General features: G+C 58.2%; 1 protein-coding gene across 4 annotated transcripts; it reads right to left on the bottom strand.

Annotated features, from left to right (window-relative positions):
- Positions 1 to 178: 178 nt before the first annotated feature.
- GPR108 (G protein-coupled receptor 108) lies at positions 179 to 17,050 on the bottom strand. 4 transcript variants are annotated; one of them, XM_038378927.2, is made up of 18 exons: positions 16,889 to 17,050; positions 14,133 to 14,252; positions 13,034 to 13,084; positions 12,361 to 12,458; positions 11,545 to 11,675; positions 10,449 to 10,531; positions 9,957 to 10,028; positions 9,249 to 9,350; positions 8,187 to 8,320; positions 7,974 to 8,049; positions 6,987 to 7,060; positions 6,346 to 6,463; positions 5,583 to 5,713; positions 4,839 to 4,882; positions 4,645 to 4,694; positions 4,448 to 4,531; positions 3,579 to 3,712; positions 179 to 2,065 (listed from the first exon to the last, which is right to left on the bottom strand). In XM_038378927.2, the coding sequence occupies exons 1-18, from the start codon at positions 17,003 to 17,005 to the stop codon at positions 1,993 to 1,995; spliced, it is 1,692 nt and encodes a 563-aa protein (XP_038234855.1). In that variant the 5' UTR covers positions 17,006 to 17,050; the 3' UTR covers positions 179 to 1,992. The 4 variants fall into 4 exon arrangements, with proteins under 4 accessions (XP_038234855.1, XP_038234856.1, XP_038234857.1 ...); XM_038378928.2 differs by having other exon boundaries at positions 9,957 to 10,025; XM_038378929.2 differs by having other exon boundaries at positions 12,361 to 12,443.
- Between the last annotated feature and the right edge of the window lie 297 nt (positions 17,051 to 17,347).

Below are 17,347 nucleotides of genomic sequence, written 5' to 3'. Positions count from 1 at the left end.
TCCACCCTAGAGCCCATCTCAGAACTGGATACCACGTGTGTTAGGATGAACACTGCTTTAGGGTCAAGTCACGACACTTCGCACCGGGCAGGCCCCCACCGTCACACATGCCAAGCTCAAAAAGCCTCAATCTCAGAGCAGCTGTTTTACCCAAATGAATAAGCGAGAGCCAAGATATGGAAAGGGCCGTTTATACACCAGCATGGAACGCAGGGCTTTGCCCTCTATACACAGAGCCCACCCCCATAAGTCAAAGCCGGAGACCTCCCGTGCCAGGCTGTGCAGAAAGTTGCAATTAAGCCAAGGAACTCCTTACCACGTGGGCATATTGACCCAACCCTGCTGAGACAATGGGGATCCACTCAGGGGTTAGGAGTGTGATAATCACAGTTCCCAGGAATAATGAGGAATTTAAATCAATAGGGGTGTGGATGTGGGGGAGGAGAAGTGTTGAGCCTGCACTTACAAGGGCATCACAACCAAGGGCAGAGTTATTCGGTAGAGAACAGAGGCAGCCAGAGAGAGGGTGGTGTCACCCATCCCTACCCCGGCAGTAGGATCTCCCCCACATCGCAGCCACTGAGCAGGTTGCATAAATGCAGGCACAGCTTGCGTTTACGATCAGGACACTGGCTGTTCTACCCTGGCCTGAACTCCAGTAGCGGCACAAGCAGGGGCCGGATCCCAAACTCCTCTGTGGCCTCACAATGTTAGCTCCTGCTCTTGCCTTTGGACTGGTGCACAGCAGCTAAGGGCCTGCTGTTTCAGGGGTGCTGAGCCAATCACAGCAGGGATACAGGCCTTGTGCATGAGCGGGTCCCACCTACCCTGTGTCTGGGGTTAAAGAGGCTTGTTCCACGGGAGGAGGAGGTTGGTTGCCCCAGCTCACAGGGGCAGGCTGGGAGCTAAATTAAGCTGGGTTCTCTCCTGCTCATTCCCTTTAAGGGTGGAACCCCAGTTTCCGCATAGCTGCACAGATAACCAAGGGCAGGAACTAGCGCCGGGGTCGGAGCAGGAACGAAGCCAGCTCCAAGCTCAGCTCCCAGGGTGACGGGCAGAGCAGACAGACGCGTCAGGCGAGCACGCTAGAGTCACAGAAAGGCAACCAAGAGACCAGCCCTGCAGTCCCAGCTGGTGCTAGAATCACACCTGAACCTACCACCCGACAGGGTCTAGCAAAAAGCCAGGGGCAGCATGCCCCTGAAAACCTGCTTCTCCCAGGAAGGAGGCACCACCAATGCTCGAGTGAAAACCATGGCCCACAGCTAACCGGGTACCACACCTTTCGGGGTGCACAGAGATCCCGACGAGTGTAAGCCAAGCTTCACTGATCTGTTGTTGTCTAGATCCTGGCCTATTGCTCAGCACCACCAGCAAGTATTGGGGCTGGGGAGCTCTTGGCCTCAGCTGAAGATTGCCACTACTTCTCCTCTGCCCTGGAACGATCTATTGCCTCACCCCAGTGGTACAGGACCTCTTTGACCCCAGCCAGATGTTGGTGCTTAACGCCAGCTCCACCTTCGCTGCTTGGCCCCAGCTAGTCAATGGAGTGAAGGAGAAGGGGGTGGGAGAGCTGGTGAGGGGGGGGGCTGCTGGTGGAGGATGCATCTAAGCCAGCAGCAGGGATGCACGGATCAGGAAGCAGGTCTGGAAACCGCTCTTGCAGGAGAAGAGCAGAGCTTGGCCATAGTCCCCACGCACCCTTGCCCCCACCCCGTACAAGAGACAGCAGTCCCCAGCCACCCAGAGTTCGTCTGATCTTCCTGCAGTCTGGAGAACAGGCCTGGTTCTGGGAACAGCGGCTGGAATTGCACGGGGCCATGCAGCTTTCAGCACTGCCACAAGGTGGGGGCAGGGGAGCAGAGAGGCAGGAATTCAACACAAACCCCCAGATTTCTCTATCCCGCTTGGGAGTCTTCGGCCGGGCCACAGGGTGGGACCCGGCGGCCTCCCCAGGGTCCGAGCGCTAGCAACAGTCTGGGTGGATAGGCCTCACACTGCCTCACGGGCAACCCTGCTCTTCTTCAGCTTGGAGAGACCCTCGTGGACGCCGGCTTCTGTGACCCTGCAGAGAGAAAGCGAGACAGACGACCCCAGACTCAGATGGGATGGATCAGATCTGGGTGCTTCCTCTACAGCCCTAGCAAGGGTCCTGCAGCTCCTGGAACTGCAGGGATAAGTTCCCTCCCTTATGGAAAGCAACAACAACACCCGCTACTCCTAACAGCTGCAACTTCCCCGGACAAGCAACAGAGGGTGCTGTGGAGCAGGAGCAAGATGACAGACTAAGGTCAGAAGGGACCCTCATGATCCAGTCCAGTGGTTTTCAAAGTTCGGGTCGCAGAATGCAAGGCACTGGGTCGCCTTGCCCAGCACCCAGGGACCCTGGCAGCCGGCCAGTAAAAACCAGTAGTCCCTACCTGTTCCGACACCATGCTGCGCCCCAGAAGTGGCCAGCAGCAGGTCCGGCTCGTAGGCAGGGGGACCACAGGGCTCTGTGCGCTGTCCCTGCCCCAAGCGCCGGCTGCGCACTCCCATTGGCCGGGAACGGACCCTTTGGCCAGTTTCTGGCCAATGGGAGTGTGTGTGGGGGGGTGCGCCTGTGGGAGAGAGTCATGCGGAGCCACTTGCGTACCTCCGCCTAGGAGCCGGACCTGCTGGCCACTTCCGGGGTGCAGCACGGGAAGCCTGCCTCTGCACCCAAGCTGTGCCACTGACTGGGAGCCACCGGAGGTAAGCCCGCGCCCCAATCCCCTGCCCCAGCCCTGAGCCTCCCACAAAACCCGGAGCCCCTTCTGGCACCCCAAACCCTTCATCCCCAGCCCCACACCAGAACCTGCACCCACAGCCCTGACCCTCTCCTGCACCCCAACTCCCTGCCCCAGCCCAGAGCCCCCTCCCACACCCTGAACCCCTCATTCCCAGTTCTGTTGCGTCATGGGCAACAACAATTTTCTTCAACTGGGTTGCCAGAAAAAAAAGTTGAAAACCACTAATCTAGTCTGACCTCCATCAGTGAGCTTGGAAGGATTTGATTTTTACTGGTAAATGTGGAAGGTGGATCTCACCCAACACACACGGCCACACCCACCCACCCATCGATAACTGAGAGGCAAAGTAAGAAAAATGCAGCTTGAGACCTCAGAGTTTGATCGAAGGCTATTTACTTGGTACATTTTGCCACGGGACACTGCCAATTGGTGTTTAAAACTTTAAGGGGCAATTTCAATGGCCACTGTCATTAGCTATTTTTTGTCTGCCTCCTTGCCTGATCCTCTTCTATTTTTCTTGTGAAAATTGAAAAGTGATAAAAATTGGGGGGGGGGGGAATACTTTAAAATAAATATTGATATTATCCATCAAAATGATAAAAATCATAAACATCGAATTCTGCCAAGCCTACTCGTCAGGTTCACACACAGGTGGGAAACTGAATGAGCATAACTCAGGCCCAAATAGCTATTCCATGTATGCAGACTGGGCGTAGCCCTGTTGGTCCCAGGATGTTAGAGAGACAAGGTGGGTGAGTTTCCCTGCTTACAGTCTTCTCAGCCCCACCCAGAGATCCAGCTGCTTACACCTGATTCATCTGCAGTTCCTCCCCCACTTCCTCGTCCTCTTGGGGCAGCTGTAGATAAGGGTTGTTCGAAGCCGGGCGGAACTTGTATCCCGTTAGGATGAAGAAAACCAAGGTGGATACTTCGACCAGGAGCTGCAAGGAAGGAAAGAAGGGTCCTTAGGCCTAGCGATCGGAGTCCAAGATCAGTGCAGCTGCTGTTGAAATGCAGCTGGCTCTGGGGTGGGACATAACAGCACACAGTAACAGTTTAGGATGGGAAGAATCACACAATGAGTGATAGGGAAAAAAAAACAACGAGGCCTGAATGTGTATTGCCCACCCTGGAATTTGGGCAGGAAACTGACCTGGGAAAGGGAGGCTGCTGAAATGTCTGCAGCTCTCAGACCCTTGGATTTACGTGAAATCTGACCTAGTGCAGCATAGCGCCCCCTAGCACCAGCCTGCTGCAGTAGCCAGTGGGAGTGCCACAGCTCACAGCAACTCCCGAAGCAGCTGGGCTCTCCTGGGTGGTCTCCTAGCCAACTACTGGCCCAGCAGAGGTCTACTTAGCACCCACTCACAGTCCCAGCTGGGTGGGTTGCAGGGTAAGCAAAGGCTGGGGACCGGTCAGAGGCACCTGCATTGCAGATCCCCAGTCGCCACTTCCAGTCCAGAGGCAAGAAAACTCAGCCTATAATACACGTCTTTACAATACAGCACCTCACCAATGGATCTCAAAGCACTTCATCACTCACGTTCAGAACCCAGCTGGGAGGGAGGGAGATGTCCCCCGTCTTGCCAATAAGGATCTTAGAGTGGATCAGGGACACTGTTAGGAATAGAACCCAGGAATCCTGCCTCCCACCCCACCCCCATCCTCAGCCTCACCTCGTAGAGCCACTGCCACTGGAAGGGGACGGTGAATTTGAGCAGGATGGCAATGACGCGGGAGAAGTAAATGTAACACACAACCTGGAAGAGGGAGAGAGCGACTGAGGCCACGGGCAGGGTCCCGGTCCCATCACGCACACAGTGCTGGTGCTGCCATTGTCCCTGAGAGAGGAGCCAGGGCTGTGAGCACCTACCATGACGTAGTAATGTCTGAAAAGCTTCAGTTTCGCCAGGTTTGTGGCAGCTGGAAATAAAACAAGGGGAGTTTGTCAAACGGCACTGGGAGCAGGTTCCACATCAGCGGGGATGGAGGGGGACAGAGTCCCCCCAGAGCGAGGGGGTGGAGGGAGAAGCTGGGTTTCTCCGGAGGAAGCCAAGATGGACTCACCTTTGCCGTCTGTGCTGGAGGCCTCCTGGAGGTGGCGGATGGACCTGCGGACGGACAAATACATGCTCAGCGGTTCCCGCCCTTGGCTCTGGAGTTGCCTTTCCCAGGGGCAACTCCACCGGCCTGGAGCAGACGAACCCGCTGGGCCCATGGCTCACAGGAGCAGGAGGCAGAGATCACCACCGTGGGGACATGGCCAAGCCAATGCAATGACTCCCATGGGATTGTGGGAGGATTTGCACCCCTCACCCCACCCCACGAAGCCTTCAGTGGTCCCCCAGGACTGTGTCGGGTGCCCAGGTTAGTGCACACAGCCGGGATGCCCCTCTCCACCGGACACTTCCCATGGGGGCATATGGGGGGTGGGGAGTGATTGGCACCACCATGACCCCAGAGAGACGGACTTCCCCTTATAATTTATACCACCCTGGGCTTCTCCAGCATCTTCCACGCATGGATCCATGACAATACCTCCCATGAGGGTCCCCCATAGCACCATGGGGTCAGCTCTGACTCCAAGGGGAGATCACCCCTACTGACCCCTCCATCCTGCAGTACAGCAGCATCGGGGTCACCGCTGACTTGGGAGAGAGCCCCGTACAGACCCCCCCATACTGCAGTTTTCCTCCATTTCCCATCCAAGCACTGACCCAGCTTAGCTTGCGAGACCTGGCGGGTTCCCAACCCAAGGCAGTAGCGCTGCCGAGATGGGCTCAGGGGCAGAACCACCCTTCCGGCTCTTACCACACCACGGGGAAGAGGATGGCCCCACAGCAGAGCAAGTCCACCAGGAAGAGGATCTGCTTCCAGGAGGCGTAGTCACTGCTGCCCTCCTCCGAGGACTCGATGATAATGTAAGCGACGTTTGCCAGCACCTGCGCAATGGGAACGGCGGGTGGTGAAGGGACTTCACAGCCCCAGGTGGGCACCCTGCAGGCAGGCACTAGCCGTCGCTGCTCAAACCCCTGCCACCCCAGCGTGGGCCCTGTATCTTCCCCCTGCTTGCCAAAACGCCAGGGCAGAGCAGGGCGCTACCACCTGGCTCTTATTTAGCCCTTTTCATCCGAAGATCTCCAAGCGCTTCCGCAAGGAAGGGCAGTACCATCATCCCTATCTCGCACATGGGGAAACTGAGGCACAAGGGGGGCAACTTGGCTGAAGTCACCCAGCTGACAAGGGGCGGAGCGGGGAGCACACCCCATGTCTCCCAAGGTCCAACCCAGGGCTCTGTCCATGAGCCAATGGTGCTTCACCAAGGGAATCGCTTCCCCGAATCGTTCGCTTTCAGCACTGGGAGTTGGAAATGAGCCCGGACAGATCCGGCTGCGGTGTCCCTAGGAGGTGGGGAGGGGGCACCTCAGGGTGGACATAAGCAACCCCACCCCGACTCCAGCCCAATGTCCCCACCCAGCACAACTCTGGCTTTTAAGGTGGAATGACAAGGAGGTGGCCGCCCACAGAAGTGGCAGCTTTCCCCCGCCGCCCCCGCAGCCGTCGCGCCCCTCACCTGCAGGGGGATGACGATCACAAAGAGCTTCTTCTCTTTGTCCGACAGGATGTACTTGATGAAGGCCCAGCCTGTCCCGATCAGCGCGATGGTGATGAAGAGCAGGGCGCCCTTCAGCCTGCAAGGGACCCAGAGGCAACTCAGGCCGGCACCCTGTTCTGGGAGGCAGGGCGGGCCCAGGGCGAGCCACAGAGGGGCTGAGCGCTTCCTCAGCCACAAGGTGCTGGGACTGAAGAAACCGGGACACGCCCCCCTCCCCTGCGCAACTGCCCCTGCTCCTCGCAGCGCCTCCTGCTGGGAGAGGCTGGGATTGGAGTGGCTAAGAGCTCCGCCCACAGCCAGCCCTCCTACACCATCCCCTGCAGTTATCAGCTCCACGCAGCCAGTGTCCTACGACACCCGCCAGGGCCCCTCATGCTGGGAGGACTGTGGTAGCGAGACCTCCCCAGCAACTCTCCCAGCCGAGGCAAGCACCACCCCCAGCCAGTGTCCCCTGATGGGAGAAACTGGGACTACAATACTTGCAAGCTCCCCCATTATCCATTGCCTCCCCCAGGGCCCCCACCCCCAGAGCCAGCCGTGATGCCGGGCTATCGATGTTCCCTCTGCGTAGGCCCCGTAACCGGACGCTCTGAACTTACAGGTGGGTCACGAAGTACATGACGGCTAAGCTCTCGATCGGGTGACCCTCGGTGTTAATGAAATAGTAGTTGATCTGAGAGAGAGGACAGAGGACGGGGTCTCAGTTGGAGCCTCCCGATTCAGGCTAGACAGGCTGGGAGAGCGCCCACCACAGCCACCCAAAGCCCATCTGCTTGTTAGGGAGCTGGTGGCAAAGCCGAGGGGACTCAGAGCCATTCACCTCCGTGCCCACAGCCCGGCCGGGTAACAGCCATCGCGAGACAGCTGTCGGGCAGCCAGTGCCCGAGAGGAGTCCAACGGGTCTCAGCCCCGCATGCCAGAGAGACACCATTGTCTTCCTGGGGATAGATCAGCCCTTCCCCGAGAAGGGCCAGAGATTCTTAGCAGGGGTGACACAGGCTTAGAGGGAGAGAGGGGGACACTGTCCCAGCCAGTGCGCTGAGAGCAGAGAGGACCCTGGGACCAGGCAGGCCATCATGTTCGGATTGCCCCGATGCTTTTCAAGGGGCGCTGGATTCAGGCTAACACCTTACAGGCTAGCATCTTCCTCTATCAAATCCCCTGAGCCAGCAGGCCCTGGACACATGTCACCTCTTAGACAGAGACACCCCAACTAGGCTGAGACTGAGGCTCACGGGGGTCAGCGGGAGCCCAACTGCAGTGAACTCAGGTACGGCCGCTGTCCAACAACAACAGGCTCTACCGGCTTTCTGTGCGTGTCCCGCACCTAGCACAAAGGGGTCGTGGTGCATGACTGGGGCTCCTAAGAGCAACTATACTACAAACACCTAGCTCACAGATTGCTTTTCATCTATGGGTCTCAAAGCACTTTACAAAGGAGGGTTGGCAGCATCATTCCCATTTCATAGATGGGGAAACTGAGGCACGGAGGAGCAGCTTGCCTGAAATCAGCCATCAGCTAGCGCCCAGGTCTCTCAAGCCCTTTGTCACTGGGCCCACCTGCATTGGCGTAGCTGTCTACTTACACTGTGAAAGAGGAGAGAAAGGGCCTTGGTATACGCTAAGGCAGCCATAAGCCAGTGAATTTTGAACACGCTGAACCTGCAGGTAGAGAGACACAATCAGGCGGGTGCCCATGGCGGCTCCATGGCGGGGCAGCATGAGGTACAATAGAGAGGAAGGCTGCCTGCCCCAGGGAAAACAGTGTGGACACAGCCGACCAGAGGGGCGGGGCTCACTTGTGCTGGCAGAGGAAGTAGACCCACACGGTGGCCGCGGCCAGGAAGCAGGCAGACATGACCAGGTAGAGTTTGATGAGGGGGATCTCGGCAGCCGACAGGTACCCATCCGGGTTCTTCTCTCGGATCATCACCTGCAAAGCAGAGACGGAGTCAATGCAGAGTGGGAGCTACGGCTGGGGGAAATGCCACCGCCAGGAGATCTGATCCAGGGTGGCAGGGAAGCACCAGGCTAGAGGGGCCCCTTGCTTTGGTCTGGAGTGGTGGGGGAAACACCGGATGGACTATTGATCTGATCCAACATGCAGGGGGGATACCAGGCTCGAGGGACTAGCTGGTCTGACCTCCCATAGCAGCTGTGCAGCGGGAGGCTATATGGGACTGGGAGCAACAAATACAGACCAAGGATGTATGACAAACCCCGCCACGTGCTGTGGCTTTGGAAATGTGTGGCGTGCCCACAGTTTGCTCTAGACTAGCCGTGCCTGGTGGATAAAGCCCTGGATTGGAACACTGAAGACCTGGGTTCAAATCCCAGGCACTTATACACCACAGCCTAATAAAGACCCCTCGTGACCCTTTCATCCTGTCTATGGCAGCATGACAAGCGTTTGGCGCTCAGTGTAGGGAATCTGAGCAGCCTGGGCTTCTACTTAGGTGGTCAGGTCTTTGGGTCAGCGACTGGCTTTGCGTTCTGTGTCTGTACATTGCCTAGCACAGGAGGGTCCTGGGCCAGGTCTGGGGCTCCTAGGCACTACAGCAATACAAATATCTAGCTCATATAGCACTTTCTAGCCACAGATCTCAAAGCACTTCGCAGAGGAGGTCAGTATCATTATCCCCATTTTACAGATGGGTAACTGAGGCACAGAGGGGGGGAAAGTGGCTCACTCAGGGAATAGGACCCAGGTCTTCTGAGTCCCAGTCCAGTGCTTTACTCTGCTTTGTAATCCACCTGGAGGCAGAGAGGGGAAGTCTGTACCAGAGGATCAGAACTCTAGTGCCTCTTCTGGGGGTGGGGTGGGGGGGGGACACACTACCGTCTCCCGCATGCACACTCACGGTGATGTCGTAAGGCATCTGATTTGCTGGGGCTCTGTTGTGGCAGTTGTGAAAGTTGAGGTTGTACAGACCTTCCGCCTCCGAGCCGATCACTACGTGGAACTGCAAGGACAGAGGGGGAGAGACCCGAGTTATCGGTCAGGGCTCTGATCTGAGGTATCCAGCCTGACTCGTTGCAGGAGACAGGCTGAGGATCCCCCCTGCTCAGTGGGGTTCCCATTACAGACACGTTAAGACTCCAGGGGCTCTACCCCTCCCTCCCTCCCTGGGCTGCAGCCCGTTCTGGCCCAGGAAGGGCGAGGAGCAAGTCAACCCAGCAGCGGTTCTCAGGAGCAGTGCGCAGCCGTCATTGCCCAGAACAGGCCTTGCAGTGAGACAGCTGGGTCCAGCCCCATTCAGCAATGATCAGGGATACCAGACTAGACTGACCAAAGGGGCTCGTCCCACACAGCAGGAGGTGGGATGCCATTGGACCAGGCCACTTATTTGATCTGATGTGTCAGGGAGGAGAGAGGAAAGGGCTACAGGGAAGCAGATACCAGGATAGTCGGGCCAGGCTGACCTGCCTTGGAAGTGAGGGTGGGGGGATGCCAGGCCGGATGGGCCCACAGGTCTGAGCTTGGGGGGGGGGAGGAACACAGGGGAAGAACACGAGCTGTTGGCTTGTTCCAGGAGGGACCTTCCTCCATCCAGCCGGGCGACACTTACGCTGAAGTTGTAGGAGTCGTTCACGTTCCCTAGAGCCAGGACCAGATCTTCCACTCTGTGACTGGAATCCTGCTGCACAAGAAAGGCCAGTAAGGAGCAACGCGCACAGAGCTGGAGTCCCCTGCCGCCCGTGGGAGAGGAGGAAAGAGCGGGGCTTGCTCTGCCCGGGGATTGCCTGGAGCCTGGCTTACCACCACGCCGGCGGTTCAGCCGTGCTACAGTTCCCAGCTGCTGCTCCGTGGGCTAGGGCTGCTTGTCATACCGCCACAAGCAACGACCAGGACCCTATCGCTCCCCGCTTCCCATCCAGCCCGATTCCCCAAAGCCTGCCCCTCTCCCCAGCCTCTCTGCCCCACAATGGGCAGTTGGCACCCTGGGCTCTGCTGAGAGAACGGTGCTGGAATCGGGAGGCGGCAGGTGCCAGCAGAAGTCTGGTGACCTGGCACAGCTGCCGGGGAACCGCCCTAGGCTCAGTCTCTGAAGGGCATTTACCTGCTTGGCTTCGCCCTCTGTCTTCTTCTGGGGGCTTCCCGCATTGGGCCCTTTACCAGGCACTCCCTGCTGTGCTTCTGTGCCTGGAAGGAAGAACACACCCCCTTCGTCATGGACTAGATGGCGTTAACTCCAGCTTCCGCTGGCGTGGCTCCAGCTGGGAGCCACCCCTGCCCCCCACCTGCTCTCAGGCCCTTGCACCAGCGGCTCCCCAAAAACCACCCTGCACCAGGCAGACTCCTTGCTGGTTTGCCCCATGCATCCCCTTGTGCTGTGCAGCTGCTCAATCCCACACGCTCAGCAGAGTCAGGATGGGTTACTACGTGGAGGAGAGACCTCCAACGAACAAGCGGATAGCACACTCCCTTCCAAGCCAGTGCCAGACAGGAGGGATCGGCTGTGGTTACGGCACTGGACCGTGACTTAGGAGATCTGGGGTCAATCGCTGGCTCTGCGCAACCGTGGGCAAGTCACTCCAGCTCTGTGCCTCAGTTTCCCCATCTATACCCTGGGGAAAAGCCTTCCCATGGCTGTTTAGACTGAGCTCTCCAATACAGGGACAGTCTCTTACTATGTGTCTATGCAGCACCCAACACAATAGGGCCTCAATTGCAGCTGTGACTGGGACAGAACTAATGATTATACAGCACATACTATGGGATACTTGACATTAACTCCAGCCGTCTGTTGGACCAACTCCAACAACGATGACCTGCCTCCTTGGAATTAGCTACCATAGTAGCCTCAACTTCCTATCCTAAACACGAGTGCTAGTGCCAGGTGCCTATTAAACAGCTGCCACATTCCACCCCAAAGATGGCTGCATTTCAAGCACTGGGGTCCCTCTACATCTGTAATCTGGCCATGTTCCCCCTAGCGCTTTGAGATCCTTGGAACAAAGGTACCCCAGAAGCACACAGACTTACATATTGAGTGCATGGGGCAACGCAAGCGTGATCAGATGCACCTGCCGTGTTAAGCAATTAACTGCAGCGCTCTCGTTAGGGAGAAAACTAGTCCCTTCTTGAGCAGCGTGGAGAAGGCAAGTAGGACACCGCAAGAGCTGGGTGTCTAAGCCGTGTCCAGTCTCCCTCACCTTTATTGGCAGCAGCCTGAGCCTTGCTATCGTTGGCTGGTTTCGGATCTGAGCCCCCATTCTGCACCTCGGGGATCAGACCGGAATAAATCTGCAGCTTCTTCTGCTCTCCTAGCTTCCGCACTTGGACCCTGAAAGGACAGAACCAAGTGTCAGTACAGGGGGCGTGACACAACAGAGATGGGTTCGCCCCCCCAGAGTCAGAAGGGACGTGGAGAGAGGGGGCGGGATCAGTGATGCAAAGGGTCGCTCTCCCGGCACACCCTACTAAATGATGCCTCCTTTTTCAGAAAGTCGCTGGGAGCCAGGACCCCTGGGTTCTGTTCCTAGCTCTGGGAGAGGGACATGGGGTCTAGTGTGGTTATAACTGGGAGCTAGGACTCCTGGGTTCTACTCCCAGCTGGGAGGGTCTAGTGCTCAAAGTAAAAGTAGCAGTTTAATTTTTCTGCTGCCTTTTCCATTTCACTGTGTAACCTTCTGTAACAAGAGGATACTTAGGAGCACCTGACTGATCTTCTGTCTACCATTCACTCGTTAATTTATACACCCCCATCACATCTCCTTATTTATTCCCTGTCTAATTCTAGTCATCTCTCACATGCTTCTCACACACCACCTGATATCAGTGGTGGTTGCAGGCAATGATGGTGACATGAGCTGTCTGCATATTTGCTAGGGGCTGCTCTGATCCCTGGACCCGGAAGAGTCTAGGTACTAGGCTAGCTAACTTGCTGTTAACGGCTCCAGTCGATTTAGCGGGAGGCCGGATGAGAAGTCCAATGAAATATACATAAGCACAGACAGAATTTCACTTGCCTTTTCTGGTTGACGTCGACGAGGAAGAGGATTCGTGACTCCGCTCCGTTTTGTTCCAAGGTGCAGTTATGAGATTCCTTCCCCTGCAGAGAGGAAAACTGCCCCCCATTAGATCGGACAAAAAAACAAGCTATCTAATTACCACCATCTGGATTTACAGTAGGCCCCACATCAGGGCCCTGCTGTGTAAGATGCTGTACATAGTAAGAGACAGTCCCTGCCTCAGAGTGTTTACAATCTAAATAGCCAAGAGACAGGGAGGGAGGGAGGGAGGGGATGCGACACTCAACAGGTCATTGGCACAGCTAGGAACAGAACTGAGGTCCTATCAACTTCCAGTCCAGAGCTCTACCCACTAGGCCCTGCTGCCTCTCCAAGGGACTGATTCACATTCACTTTCCCTACAGCCAGTCTTTCCAGTGGCTCCCAGAGGTAACTGATGGCAGATTCCGGACATTCCCCCCTTCCGGATTCCTTTGCAACAGCCTAGCCCTGCAGAACCCATCCGGGTTCCATGTGGTGAAGCCAGTTACCGCTGCTCAGGGGATCGGCCAGAAGGGGTCACTCAAGAGCAACGCATCAGCCATTGAGCAGGACTCCCCCTCCAGAACACCAGCGTTTCCCAAACAAACTCAGAAGAGTCTGCATGCACACACAGAGAATGGCAACTCACTGGGTAGGACAGGGCCTCGCGAATCCTCGTCCTGGACAAGCTGAAGCCGACCTGGAAAGAGAAAGGATTCATCTGTTATAACCAAGCCCTTCTCTGCATTAGCAAGGGGCAAATCCCTAAGCCTTTCGCAGATGGGGAAGGCTCAGGTGGGGCAGGGCACAGAAACTCTGCCAGGGGGCAGCCAGCCATGGTGTCTCCCGTACAGGGCATCAAGATGCTCCATGATACATAGTTATGGCACTCCAGACCAGCTCACTGATCAACTCCAGGAGGCCCGAAGGTATCCGGCTACTTGGATTTCTTATCAGATGGACTGAGTGTTGGGGTCGGTCCATAAGTTACTTGACCATCCTCAAAAAATTTGTTCAGACCTACCCACCCCTTGGAACACTGAAACCCGCCAAATTAAGGACCCACCCAGCCCCTAATGCATTATAGATTTTATGGACAGCCCCTTGGAGGGGGAGCCCTGCTGGCTGCTTTTGCGGTGAAGACATACCCTAGTCGCATAGGTAACTCGGGCTCTTATTCGGGTGGTTGCCTCTACCCCCCCCCACCCCCACATACAAAATACTCCCCCAGCTGGCCTGGCTGAGGGTATAGGATAGCGCCAGGAATCTGATCCATCTTAGGTACTTAAATGACCTACACACACACAATATTTCATGTATTTAACCTTCCAATGCTGTTAACGTCTTTTTTTTTTTTTTTTTAAAGTAGCTCTCTGGGCCTCTATTCTCCATCTAAGTGACTTGCCCAAGGTCACACAGGAAGTCAGTGGCAGAGCACAAAACTGATCTCCCAGTTGTAGGCTAGGGACCTGGGGCATTCTTCCTCTGTCTGATTTGAACCCAGGACAGCAGGTGTCTCAGACCTGAAGTTTAGCTCAACCCAGCCATCTCTGCTCCCAGCGGAGAGAATGCTAGATTCATTGCAGGAGCGCCCCACAGGTGTGAACCACCCTGGGGCGGCGCCATTCACACCCACACCTGCTGTCCCCTTGGGAATCACGGGGGGGGAGGGGGGAGGTTCGCTTCCTGGCATGCACCACGAACTATTATGTGACTGCAGTCCTCTTGGGAGGAGCTGCTGCGCTTACCCATGGCTTCTCCTGCTTGGCGCTGCCAAGGCGGAGATGCAGCCGGCTCACGTTCACCTCCAGGGAGCCATTCGCGTAGAAGCCGAAGGTGTTCAAATGGATGTCAGCCCTCTTCTCGCCCTGAAATAGACGAGGCAGGAAGCCATCACACGACCAAGCCCATTAGACTGGCTAGAAACAGCAACAGAACACAAGGCAGGGCTCCACGCCACTCCCATGGCTCCAGGGGTCAGGGATGGGAAACAAGGGACAGCCCCACACAGCAGCCTCCAGCCAGAGGGCAAAGCCTCAAGGTGCCCTTTACAGTCACACTGGTGCAGCCAGCCAGAGAGGTGTGGCCCAGAACGCCTCTTCCACCCTTGGCGGGCCAGATTAATCTCCCCGCCCGAGCTGCAGAGGCATCAGAATTGCTTCCCCTTCAGAAGAGGAAGTGACTCCGGAGGCGCAGGGTGGGCAGAGGCTGGAGCATGAGCGAGATTAGAGGTTTTCGGATCCAGATCACGTGTCTGCATCAGCCAAGCGCCATTTCGTCACACGGAGTCACCTGGGATGTGGCAATATGGTGACCCACAGGGAGGGGACTGCTCCAAATCTAACCCAGCCCACACACTATAGTGATGGGCTGCTCCCGTAGACACAGCTGCTTAAAGAAGATGAGTTCATTGCTCAGCACCAGACAGGCTCAGAGCGGTACTGAGCCCAGGATCTGAGCCACGTTTTTCTCCCGGAGAAGGGAGTCAGCTGTGACGCCGCCTAAATCAAAGCGTGAGAACTAAGCACTCCTCCCAGCCCGTAGGGAAACTCACACCTGAATCCATCGCCAGCTCCAATCTCTGTTAAGGGGGCAAAGCAATTCCCAGACACCAGCACCCCCTCCAAGCGCACACAAATGTTAGACCGGAGCTCTGGCCCGTTTGTAATTAAAATAATAGATCTCCTGCCCCAAGGAGATCAGACTGGGATGTGTGAGAGGAGAGGAGGGAGAACAGGTTGGGGGAAATGGGTGGGGGGGATAAAGTATTGGGTGGGTAGAATGGGGGAGGGTGGCTAAGGGTGGGACATGAGGTGAGAGCAGGACGGTGTCTTCATCCAGCAGAACATTTGGAAACAAAGTAACCCCCGCATGTAGCCAATGAGTTCATCTGATCATTTCATTATGTTATCTAGTGTCCCGGCTAATGCATGTGTTATTTGCATTTCAGTTGCTAAATAAACATCATCCATGTACTGAAATAAAACGGAAAGCTTGGAAAGCCTGGCTGACGCCCTTCTCAGCCGCCCATGCCCGAGGGTCCCAGCCCCCCTGTTCCTTCTCTGGGCTTCCACACCCCAGAAACAGTGGGCTGCCCGGACACGTCACCCGCAGCCCATGTCTACATGTGACATTGTTTCAACACCTTGCAAACTCAGATCCGCTCCGGACTTCCCCCAGGCCTCATCTGGAGATCCCCCAAACGCCAATGACCGTGTCCACACCAGGTCGCCCCAGCTGCCCAGACCCCACCACTGCGTTCTCAGAACATTTCCACCTGAAGTCCAGGGGCTGCTGCGTGAGGGGTCACCGAGGGAGGAGGGGGTCTGGGAAGTTGGTCAGGGCCCGGCGCCATGGGGAGGAGTGGCGGAGGGGAGAGGGTTTGTGGAAGGGCCCGGGTGGATGATGGGGAAGGCGTAACTGAGACAGGGAGGGGAGAGATGGAGGCTGGGGGGGGGATCATGAGGTGCTGGGGGGAAGGCGAGGGAAGTGAGGGAGGGAGGAAGAAAGGACTCGGGGAGATTCCCGGGGGGGGTTCCCAAGGGTGGGTCCGGTCTGATCCCTGGGAGGGGGGGAGGGTCCGGTCCGGTCGGGTCTGATCCCTGGGAGGAGGGAGGGTCCGGTCCCGGGGGAGGGTCGGGTCGGGTCGGGTCGGGTCAGGTCCGGTCCGGTCCGATCCGATCCTTGGGAGGGGGGAGGGTCGGGTCCGGTCCCGGGACGGGGGAAGGTCGGGTCGGGTCCGATCCCTGGGAGGGGGGAGGGCCCGGTCCGGTCCCGGGGAGGGTCGGATCGGGTCGGGTCTGATCCCTGGGAGGAGGGAGGGTCCTGTCCCGTCCCGGGACGGGGGAGGGTCGGGTCGGGTCGGGTCCGGTCTGATCCCTGGGAGGGGGGAGGGTCCGGTCCCGGGACGGGGGAGGGTCGGGTCGGGTCCGGGGGAGGGTCGGGTCCGGTCTGATCCCTGGGAGGGGGGAGGGTCGGGTCCGGTCCGGTCCCGGGACGGGGGAGGGTCGGGTCGGGTCCGGTCTGATCCCTGGGAGGGGGGAGGGTCCGGTCCCGGGACGGGGGAGGGTCGGGTCCGGTCCGGTCCCGGGACGGGGGGGTCGGGTCGGGTCGGGTCTGATCCCTGGGAGGGGGGAGGGTCGGGTCCGGTCCCGGGACGGGGGAGGGTCGGGTCGGGTCCGGTCTGATCCCTGGGAGGGGGGAGGTCGGGTCCGGTCCCGGGACGGGGGAGGGTCGGGTCGGGTCCGGTCTGATCCCTGGGAGGGGGGAGGGTCGGGTCCGGTCCCGGGACGGGGGAGGGTCGGGTCCGGTCCGGTCCCGGGACGGGGGAGGGTCGGGTCGGGTCCGGTCTGATCCCTGGGAGGGGGGAGGTCGGGTCCGGTCCCGGGACGGGGGAGGGTCGGGTCGGGTCCGGTCTGATCCCTGGGAGGGGGGAGGGTCGGGTCCGGTCCCGGGACGGGGGGGTCGGGTCCGGTTCGGTCCGGTCTCCCCAGGCCGCGCTCACCGTCAGCACCAGGCGATGGATCCGGCCCGCGACACCCCCGAGCAGCAGCAGCAGCAGCGGGAGGAGCCGCCCCAGCCCCCGCGAGGCCCCGGGCCCCCCCCGGCTCCGGCCGAACATCCCTGGGCACCGGCTGGCCGCCCCGCCCCGCCCCGCCCCGGCCGCTCAGACTCCGCCCCCCCGCCTGTCTCCGGGTCCGCCAATCGACGCGCCGCGACCCCGCTTCGCCGCTAATCCTCGCCCACTTCGTCGTTGCCCCCGCCCCCTGCCGGGAAGGTCAGCCAATACAAGCGCGACGTCCGTAATCCCCGCCCACAGGCCTCGAGGCTGACAGGGAAACGCACCAATGGTAGCGTTTCCCATGCTGCCTCGGGCTGGAACTCCATTTCCTAGGATGCCTAGCGCTAGAAACTACATTTCCCATCAGCCCGAGGGGCTAACCCTATATTTCCCATGATGCCT

Source organism: Dermochelys coriacea, chromosome 20 (assembly GCF_009764565.3).
Source record: "Dermochelys coriacea isolate rDerCor1 chromosome 20, rDerCor1.pri.v4, whole genome shotgun sequence".
In the NCBI taxonomy this organism is placed as follows: domain Eukaryota; kingdom Metazoa; phylum Chordata; order Testudines; family Dermochelyidae; genus Dermochelys; species Dermochelys coriacea.
This window is presented reverse-complemented; position numbering and strand designations above follow the sequence as displayed.

Excerpts from the sequence above, each read along its gene's own strand:
- GPR108 (XM_038378927.2), bottom strand. The coding sequence starts at position 17,005 with ATGTTCGGCCGGAGCCGGGGGGGGCCCGGGGCCTCGCGGGGGCTGGGG. Across the intron at positions 12,459-13,033 it reads GCGAGGCCCTGTCCTACCCA|TTTTCCTCTCTGCAGGGGAA; the intron begins GTGAGTTGCCAT and ends AATGGGGGGCAG. Across the intron at positions 10,532-11,544 it reads TCAGGCTGCTGCCAATAAAG|GCACAGAAGCACAGCAGGGA; the intron begins GTGAGGGAGACT and ends TCTTCCTTCCAG.